This window comes from Herpailurus yagouaroundi, unplaced genomic scaffold (assembly GCF_014898765.1).
Source record: "Herpailurus yagouaroundi ecotype Mexico unplaced genomic scaffold, PumYag 198, whole genome shotgun sequence".
In the NCBI taxonomy this organism is placed as follows: domain Eukaryota; kingdom Metazoa; phylum Chordata; class Mammalia; order Carnivora; family Felidae; genus Herpailurus; species Herpailurus yagouaroundi.
The window spans coordinates 27,661,727-27,672,374 of NW_024412429.1; the positions used below are offsets into that span (position 1 = coordinate 27,661,727).

Genomic DNA, 10,648 nt, shown 5'->3' on the forward strand with positions numbered 1-10,648 from the left:
TGATAACAAGAAAAGAAGGAACACATGACACGCACTGGGTGTTAAGGGAACCGTTTTCAGACTTCTAGAAAGACAATCTTACAAAAAAGTGACATAAACATTGACAAATGTAGACGGCTCTATGGGAAGAATTGGTGGCTGGGGGTGGGGGGTGCACCCACCTTAATCCCTCTCACGATCCCCGGGATCCCTCCTTAAAACCTTGAACTCCCAAGGAAGCTGGATAACTCTTCCCAGGGAAATGGGACAATCCAGGCAAAGGAGAGATGGGAATGATTGCCCCACATAAGGGTCTAGGGGGAACTAGGATTTAATTTGGGGGGTGGGGTGGGGAGGATCAGGCAGAATCTGACCCTGTTGACAGAGTGGTTGGAGCATGTGGGGCAGGAAAGCCTGAAGAGGAGAGCAGAAGCATAACTGATGGAACAAGAATTAGACCGAAAGCACAGGTGGATGGTTTAGCCTTAGGAAAAAGTGTAGGGGCACCCGGGTGGCTCAGTCGGTTAAGCGTCCGACTCAGGTCATGATTTCATGGTTCATGAGTTCAAGCCCTGCATCAGGCTCTGTGCTGACAGTGTGGAGACTGCCTGGGATTCTATCTCTCTGCCTCTCCCCACTCGCTCGGTTTCTTTCTCAAAATAAATAAACTTTTAAAAAAAGCCCACACATAAATTTCCTATAAATAAGAGAAGAAAAACATCTCCATAGAAATGTTGACATAAGAGATATTTTGTAGTCAGTGCCAGCCACGTAATTACAACGGATTCATTGCTATGAGAAATATTCTCTGGATTTAGGGCTGAAAAATGTTTTAGTTTATAATTTATGGAAGAGAAGGGAAAAATGGGATATGCTGTGCTTGAATAGTACAAAATCCATTTTTAAATTTTAATTTTAATAAAGACATTTTTTTAATGTTTATTTTTGAGAGAGACAGAGTGTGAGCAGGGGAAGGGCAGAGAGAGGGGGAGACACAGAATCCCAAGCAGGCTCCAGGCTCCGAGCTGTCAGCACAGAGCCTGATGTGGGGCTCAGAACTCACAAACCGTGAGATCATGACCTGAGCTGAAGTTGGATGCTTAACAGACTGAGCCACCCGGGGGCCCCGTTTTCAATCTTATCTCAGAGACACAGAGTGAGTGCAAGCCCTGCGATCATGACCTGAGCCAAAACCAAGAGTCGGATGTTCAACCAACTGAGCCGCCGAGGCACCACCAACTTTTTTTTTTTTCAACGTTTATTTTTATTTTTGGGACAGAGAGAGACAGAGCATGAACGGGCGAGGGGCAGAGAGAGAGGGAGACACAGAATCGGAAACAGGCTCCAGGCTCTGAGCCATCAGCCCAGAGCCCGACGCGGGGCTCGAACTCACGGACCGTGAGATCGTGACCTGGTTGAAGTCGGATGCTTAACCGACTGCACCACCCAGGCGCCCCTCAACTTTTTTTATTGAACATGTTTCAGATCACAACTAAATGCTGGTCATCAGAAGTATGCTTCTCTTCTTTCAAATGGAATTTATTGCATAAGAGATGTCTATTTTATATAGAACTCTAGAGTAAATATTAGAAATATTTACCTCCTACCAGTAGAGGCTGGTACTGTGGATATTCTAGTAGGAGGGCTAGAAGGAGTCCTCCAGTTGGTTTTATTAAGTGAGCTGAAAAAGAAATTTAATTTCTTTTTGGCAAAAAACCAATAAATAATCAGTGCAAACGAATACCTTTGGAAAAATAATCGCCTGAGGTTTTGAAATTTTATATCCATAATAATTTCAAAGCCAGAAACCTAGCTTGTCTTGTATCAAAAGTCACAACCTAAAAGGTGCAAAAGAATTTGATTTCTGTTCTCAGCTGAAGGTCACCTCTCTAGGCTTGAGAGCCGAACTGTTCCACACAGGATACCTCTTTAGCATTTTTATTGATAATAGCTAGAGGGGATAACATCCAAATGACATAAATTCAAGTCAAAAAAGGCCAACATGATTGTGATACAGCGAAGAAGGGTCAAGCAATAAGACACTTCCTGGACCCTCATAGAAATACCCACCCTCCAGAGCTGTGACTGCTTCTCATGTTTCTAGAAGACTCTCCCCTATTACCTGTGTATCTAGATGAAGCTTCAAGCATTAAAAGGCACCTTGGAAATAAGCTCAAATCACCATAGTTCTCTCCGGTAGAGATACTAGACCTGCATTTTACATGTCGGTACGTTGGATATCTACGCTAAGCAATGGTACTTCCTTTTTTCCCTCATTCAGTTTCTTTGCAGGGTTCATTTTTCTGAATCAACCACACTTCATTATTTCTATCAAGCAACTTGAAAGGACTGTTGTAGCCTGCGGTATAGTAAACCTTCTCATTGAAAACTTTTCCTTCTTCCCTCAACATGCTTGCTAATGTCAAAAGTTGTTCTTGATTCTTTTGAGCACTAGAGAATCCATCGAAAGACCTGCGAAGGAGAAAGCAAATAACCACGAATGAGGCTCATGCTGACATAAAGGTCAGTCTGAAGAGGCAAGCAGAAGCCGGTACTATTAAGTGCTGCTCCCAAGCTCCCCCCGCCCCCTCCCCCGCTGCCCCCCAGCATTCTCCTCTGGTGTCCATTCTCCAAGTGGCCTCACTGAGGAGACCCCGGAGGAGGCACGTGTCCCATCTGCTGGCAGGCAGATTTGGGACTTTCACCATTTCGTGCTCTAAGTCTTGCTTTTCAGACTAAGGAGCATACAGGTGACCTGGGAAACTTGCTAAAATGCTGATTCAGGAAGTCTGGGGTGGGGCCCGGGCAACCGTGTTCCTAACAAGCTCCCAATAATGCTGATGCTGCTGGTCAGTGGTGACAATGAAAGCCCCTTAGAAGATTCCCTTTCAGACTTTCAGTTTGCTGTGGAATATTTCCCCTTTCTTCCTCTCCTGGGGAAAAGGGTAGGCTCTACATTACAGACGAGTATGATACAGTTTCGAATGTAAGAATTTACAGAGGAACATTTAGGCAGCTCTTTATATCTAGCCCGAGAAGAGATTTAACAGAGACAGGATCAATATGCTTGGGAACACTGAGGATACGACTGACCCAGGAGTAAGGGATAGCCTCTGAGTTGGGTCTGGAATGGATGCAGTTGGCTGGAATGGATGGTCTTGCTGGGTAGAAAAAGGGAAAATGGAGAAGGATAAGAAAATGAACAGAAGTTCAAAAACACAAAGCATGTTCATAGTGAGCCACAAAATGAGCTCTGAAAGGTGAGTCAGAGCCAGAAAGAAGAGACTTGTATGTCATCCCAAGGCCTTCAGAGATTATTTGAAGGATGGTGAGCAGAAAAGTAACTTGATAGGGTCTGGGAAAGACAGATGGAAAATAGACTGGAGGGAAGGAGCCAGTTAGGCGGTTGCTATGGGGATGGGGAAGAAAAGACAGGCAGAAGATTTATAAAAAGTGGGGAAAGAGAATAAAAGTTTAAGTATAGATTTTAAAGTATACAAACAAAAATGTCCTGAGGTTAAATTATGATGGTACATAGACCTAGCTGAGTTGCCGACATGTAAACACGATGAATTTGATTTTGAAGGTTAAGAATAGGAAACACAGAAAATAAAACATATTCCCATTATGCCTTCTGTAGCATAGGTTTTATTGTCAATGTGCCAATGGAACGACTGGTCCTACCATTCTTCAGCTAAGAGGTAACCTCTCAAGGGTACAAACCATGTCTATTGCATTCAACAATGTTCATCAGACACCTAGTATCTTTCAAATCCTCACTGAGTGGTGTAGGAATCGATGTATGTACATGTACATGAAATAAAACATTGAAGATAAATTGACAACACGGTTCTAATTTTCAGAATGTTGACTGATAATTATAACTCTGAACCACGTGTTGAGAAATATTTTGCTTCCTACATTTAATATTTCCTTAACCAAGAGCCAACTTTTAGTATGCTCTGCCGAAAGGGAACTGACTTTCGGATCCCATTTCTTCCTTGAAGTCAACTTTTGAGCCCCCTAGTTAGAAATCATCTTTTGTTTTCTGAAGACACATTGTTCTACAGTGATCCATCCACAGCTTTACTCAGTACACAAACATCTGATTCCCTTCCCACGCACCTGCCCTTGCCAGGAGCTGCAGGGTATGAACATGTACCATGCTGCTGTGTTCTTGAGAAAGTTACAGTCTGTACATAGATCATTATAACTGAGAATAATAGGAGAACAGAGTGGCTGGCTGACGGGAGAAACTGAGGAAGGCATCACAGATGAGGTACTATTTGATACAAGTCCTGAAGGGGAAAAGTGGATGCTCCAGGAAGAGGGGAAAGAGGAAGCTAGAGCTAGTAGGAAGACGATGTGTCTGTTTTAAGTATTTAACAGACATCAACTGATGTAATCGTCATGGCAACCCTATGAGACAGGTAGGCACTGTGACTATATACATCTTACAAAAGAAGAGCTTTAGGCAAAGAACATGTGAGTAAACCTGCCTGAGGTCACAGGTAAAGAGATGTGGCAGATCCCGGCCACGGCAATCAGACAACAAAAAGAAATTAAAATATATGCAAACTGGCAGGGAAGAAGTAAAACTTTCACTCTTTGCAGATGACAGGATACTATAGATAGAAAACCCGAAAGACTCCACCAAAACACTGCTAGAAAGGATATAGGAATTCAGCAAAGTCGCAGGATATACAATCGATGTACAGAAATCAGTTGCATTTCTACACACCAATAATGAAGCAGAAGAAAGAGAAATTAAGGAATCAATCCCATTTACAACTGCGCCCGAAACAATACGATACCTAGGAATAAACCTAACCAAAGATATGAAAGACCTGTACTCTGAAAACTAAAAAATACCGATGAAAGAAACAGAGAAGACACAAAGAAATTGAAAGACATTCCATGCTCATGGACCGGAAGAAGAAATATTGTTAAAATGTCAATACTACCCAAAGCAATCTACACATGCGATGCAATCTCTATCAAAGTACCAACGACATCTGTCGCAGAGCCGGATCAAACAATCCTAAAATCTGTATGGAACCACAAAAGACCCTGAATAGCCACAGCGACCTTGAAAAAGAAAAAGCAAAGCTGGAGGCATCACAATTCCAGACTTCATGTTATATTACAAAGCCGTAGTGATCAAAACAGTATGGTACTGGCACAAAAACAGACACATAGATCAGCGGAACAGAATAAAAAACCCAGAAAGGAACTCACATTTATATGGTTAATTAGTCTTTGACAAAGAAGGAACAAATATCTAATGGAATATTGGACTGTGTCTTCAACAAATGGTGTTGGAAAACTGGACAGCAACATGCAAAAGAACGAAACTGGACCACTCTGTTTCACCATGCACAAAAATAAATTCAGAATGGGTTAAAGACCTAAATGTGAGACTTGAGGCCATAAAATCCTAGAAGAGAACACAGGCAGTCACTTCTTTGACATCACCTACAGCAACTTCTTTCTAGGTATGTCTCCTAAGGCAAGGGAAGTAAAAGCAAAGACAAGCTATAGGGATTATGTCAAAACAAAAAACTTCTGCACAGCGAAGGAAACAATCAACAAAACTAAGAGGCAACCTATGGGATGGGAGAAGATATTTTCATATAAGATATCTGATAAAGGGTTAGTATCCAAATTATATAAAGCACTTATAAAACCCAACACCCCCAAAGCCAAACAATCCAATTTAAAAATGGGCAGAAAACATGCACAGAGCCCCACATCGGGCTCTTCACTGACAGCATGGAGCCTGCTTGGATTCTCTCTCCTCCTCTCTCTGCCCCTCCCCAACTCACGTGGTCTCTCTCTTGCTCTCTCTCAAAATAAATAAATAAACATTAAAAAAAAAGAAAGAAAGAAAACACGAATAGACATTTCTCCAAAAAAGATATACAGATGGCCAATAGACACATGAAAAGATGCTCAACATCACTTAGCAGGGAAATGCAAATCAAAACTACAATGAGATATCACTTCACACCTGTCAGAATGGCTAAAATCAACAACACAAGAAACAACGGGTGTTGGCAAGGATGTGGAGAAAGGGGGACCGTCTTGTACTGCTGGTGGGAATGCAAACTGGTTCAGCCACTCTGGAAAACAGTATGGAGGTCCCTCAAAAAGTTAAAAAAGAACTACCCTACGATCCAACAACTGCACTACTAGGTATTTATTTACCCAAAGAATACAAAAATACTAGTTTGAAGGGATACATGCACCCTGATGTTTACAGCAGCATTATCTACAACAGCCAAAGCATGGAAACAGCCCAGCGTCCAGTGGCCATCAATTGGTGAATGGATAAAGAAGACGTGGTATATACATAATATGTGGTGTATACACACACACACACACACACACACACACACACACACACACACACTGGAATATTACTCAGGCATAAAAAAGAATGAAATCTTGCCATTTGCAACAACATGGATGGAGCTAGAGAATATAATGCTAAATGAAATAAGCCAGAGAAAAACAAATACCATATGATTTCACTTATATGTAGAATTTAAGAAACAAAACATATGAGCAAAGGCACACACACACACACACACACAAAACCCAACAAGAAGCAAACCAAAAAAACAAACTCTTACCAATAGAGAACAAACTGATGGTTTGGAGGTGGGTGGGGGGATGGGTTAAATAGGTGACTGGGACTAAGAAGGGCACTTGCTATGACGAGCACGGGGTAAAGTGCAGAAGTGCTGAATCACTGTATCATACACCTGAAACTAACATTACACTGTACGTTAACTAACTGGAACTTAAATCAGAACTTAAAAAGACCGAGAGAGAGATGGAAGAAATGGCCTGCTCAGTGAAGGGTGGGAAGGTCAGGGGAACATAACCAGTGGGGAGATGGGGTTGGGTCACGTGATAAAAGACATCGTGAACAATCCGAACTTCACCCTGAAGCAAGTGAAAGGCACAGAGATTTTTAGTGAAGTCCCAGGTTGGGGTTTATTGCTTTGCTGCTGCCGTAGTAAGGAAGATCAAGGACTCCAGTGTAGAGCCGGACAGGAAGAGAACGGCGGGCAGGTTGCTCCCAACAGCCGGGAGGCTGCTGAGGCGGAACACACGAGATCTGAGATGAATAAACATCCGAGCATCTGCGGGGGATCGGGCACTGTGCCAAGCACTAGGGTACACGAAGATGACTTGGATGTGGTTCCCGTAAGATGAGGTCCTGAGGAAGTCCCAGGGATGGAGAGAAGGGAACAGAATCATGGATCATTTCCAAGGAGAATGGACCAGATCTGGCAATCAGTTGTCAGGGAAGAGTGCGCTGCTGGTGGCCGTGGAGACCTCTGCTGGGGACGCTGTCTGGCTGATGAGGCCCTTTTCTTTTCTTTTTTTTTTTTTTTTATAGCTCTTTGTTTATTTTCTTTTTTCAATATATGAAATTTATTGTCAAATGAGGTCCTTTTCTGAGACAGACACTAGAAGATCACTGCCTCTATAAACTGGCAATTGGGGGAAGGCTCATTTTTAGAGCTGTTGAGTTTAATCCCCACACCCTTCACATGGAAATGTCCAACAAATAGAGAAATCAGGGCTAGAGACAATAGGAGAGTCACGGGACACAGGGAGTTAGAGCTTTGTAAACAGATCACCCAGAGTAAGTCTGTTCTGACATGAGGGTCAATGTGGAGCATTCTTGGGTGAGAGAGAGGAACAGGGTGAGAGAGAGGGACAGGTGAAAGGAACAGGACGAGACGAACGGCCAGAGAGTGACGTTCTCAGACTTAACAGGCTGTGTAAGTATCCAGAGAATAGATTAGTCAATATACAAAGTCAATATACGATACACAAAGGCTTCAGGGGTCACACGGGCAAGGACTGTCATCATGTGACAAATGCAAGGGCACTGCCAAGGGTGGCAAGGGCAGTTTCAAGGAGATGGTGCGGTCTCTTCCAGACGGTGGTGTTCTGAGGAGTACATGGGAAACAGACAGAGAAACAGATGCTTTTAGCAGGTTGGTGGTGACAAGAGGGACAGAACGGAATAAAGGGACTCCCATATGAGACTGTTATCACATTCCGTGTGTGCTTTTAAATTTCAACAGAGAGAATTGAAGGAATGCGTCAAACAGTTACCGCAAGTCTGAAACGGTACATAGGAACCACTCAACTAACAGAGGCAGTAACTGCAGGAAGCGGGTACCATCCCTTGGGCCGGAGAACGCAGGGAAGAGTCTGGGGCTCTCAGAACCTCGAAGCCGGGAGGAGGGGTACCGTGCACCACGTGTTAGGATTTTCGTACCGGTTTACCTCGATGGCAGGTAAGGGCAGTCTTGTGCTTTGAGAATGATGTGCATCGCGTCTTATTTGCGGAAGGTCTATGACACAGACTCTTCATGACACGAAGTGATTATACCTTGCAAGAGACCCTTAGTAACATGTAAAACTAACCGAGCAGGAAAACACCACAAAATGCATCAGACCTCTTTTTTGTGCAAGGGCGAAAAGCCTACTGAAATTGCATAGGAGCTAAACTGAGTGCAGGCAAGGAAAACTGGCAGTCCGCAGGGCTCTAAATTGTCTACCACTTACCGGACGAACACGGTCATTTCTGCTCTGTCTTCAATGAAGACACCTGACTCTGAAGGCCTGGGCGGATCAGGTTGCTGTTCAGAGGGGATGTACAGGGAAACGGTAATGGTAGACTCGCTAAAAGGGCCTGAACCGGGCTCCACGTAGCTTGTCACTGGAGCGGTCATCTTTATTTTCATCTCTGGGCCATAAAATAATGAGTTTAAATACCATGGAAGGACCGTGAAAGCAGATTTAGTATCTGCATGGCTACTTCTAAAGACCGAATCTACTAATTTCTTTGATCTGAGTTTCCTGACTTACCTTATGCTACCGACATAAAATTTACCTTTAAGATAATGTGCATCTTTGAAAAATAAGGGCAAGGGGCGCCTGCGTGGCTCAGTCGGTTAAGTGTCAAACTCCTGAGTTCAGCTCAGGTCATGACCTCACAGTTGGTGAGTTTGAGCCCATGTCAGGCTCTGCACTATGTGCAGTCTGGGATTCTCTCTCTCTCTCCCTCTGTCTCTCTCTGCCCCTCCCCCACTCATGCTCACTCATGCACTCTCTCTCAAAATAATAATAATAATAAAGGGAAAATGATTCAATTATCCACTGGCCACATTAAGCACTTTCTGTACGATTAATATTTTTGGTTAATACATTCTAGTTTTAGGGATAGAAAGGAAAATTAGAGATCATAGAGTCCAGTCTATTCGTCACGTTTTACAGTTCAGAAACTGAGATCCCGTAGACTAAGTGAACTGGTAAAATATAAATAGCACCAGAGCCAGAACCAGATGTCTGGAGACCCTGGATCTTGTGTTCTTTGTACCTTCCTACCTCCTGATGACTCTTACCATAGCAGTCACCAAATTATCTCGAAGCATTGGCCATGAAAAGGACTTAATACTAGCTACACAGAGGCCCAGTTCATCCGGCAGAAACAGACAAGAACAGAGGCTGAAAAGCACTACCCAGTACTACCCTCCTCTAGACTCTGCTAAGGGCCCCGAGCAGAGTCCCTGTCTTCACACTTTAAGTCTTTCATGATCTCATTATTTTTCTAAAGTATATTTCTTTAGTAAGCTAAAACACAAGAATAAGTGAATAAGCCTGGGCACTCAGCCACTATATATATATATATATATGTACATACATATATATATACACACACATATATATACACATAATATATATGTGTATATATATATACATATACATATAATTTATAAGGTAAATTGTCTTCACCTTTCTCATTTTTGCCTTGAATGTAGCTGTTCAGCTTCGTAAAACCAGTTTGGATGGCTGAATCCCAGTCCATAGACTCAACGGAAGTGCTGACCCATTTGGCTGGTCCATAATGTCGGATCTCGTAACTTCCGGGCTAAAATAGAACAGAGGAAACTTGGGAAGCAATTCTAAAAGGCAGGACGTGAGAGGCAACAGAACAGGTGACTTGGTCTCGGGTCCACCAGGATTGCCCTTGATCTCGGGACCTGCGCCCTGCTGGGATGGGCGTCTGGTTCTGGTTCCTTAGAACCGGGCAGGGCCCCTCCCCTGAGGCTCCCATCCTTGGATTTGAGCTGCTGGAGGCCTCGGCCCCACACGCAGGGGTGGGGGAGTCGGTCGGCTCTATTCTCGTTGCGACCGAGCATCTGTTACGTCCCCTGGGCCGGGAAGGTCCCCCTGCGGATAATTCGTTTTTCTTTTTTAACCTCAAGAGAAGTAAAAATGTAGCCACAGATTACGGCTAACCGACCGAATTTCCCCATCTGGGCAGCATTTCCCCATCTGGGGGCCCAGACGACTTCAAAAATTGTACTTTTTACTTAAATCTGTGGGACCCGCGGGCCCCACCGCAAATCAACCGGCGCGCTCTGGCCCGCACCCTCCGCGCCCGTGGGAGGCGCCTACCTGGGGGCCTCCCGGGGCCGTCCAGCCCGGCGTCTCCACGGCCTGGGCCGCCGCACGCTCGGCTGTCGCGGGGTCCGGCTCCAGCACCTCGGCCATGGGCGGCGCCGACGCTCCGGGGAGACAGGCTGGCGAGCGGGACCAGGAAGGGGCCGCGCCGGGGCCGCTCCGGGCCGCCCCG

General features: G+C 44.4%; 1 protein-coding gene across 2 annotated transcripts in view; it reads right to left on the reverse strand.

The window, feature by feature from the left end:
- Positions 1-1,901: 1,901 nt before the first annotated feature.
- Positions 1,902-10,648, reverse strand: part of HEBP2 (heme binding protein 2) — a 9,816-nt gene continuing 1,069 nt past the window's right edge. The window contains exons 1-4 of one of the 2 annotated variants that reach the window (XM_040449061.1): positions 10,471-10,642; positions 9,805-9,940; positions 8,575-8,755; positions 1,902-2,451 (exon numbers count right to left, since the gene is read on the reverse strand). In XM_040449061.1, the coding sequence (XP_040304995.1) occupies positions 2,253-2,451; positions 8,575-8,755; positions 9,805-9,940; positions 10,471-10,566 (612 nt within the window). In that variant the 5' untranslated portion in view covers positions 10,567-10,642 and the 3' untranslated portion in view covers positions 1,902-2,252. Of the gene's footprint in view, positions 2,452-8,574; positions 8,756-9,804; positions 9,941-10,470; positions 10,643-10,648 lie in introns of those variants that run through there. The other variant, XM_040449062.1, reaches the window with a different exon arrangement.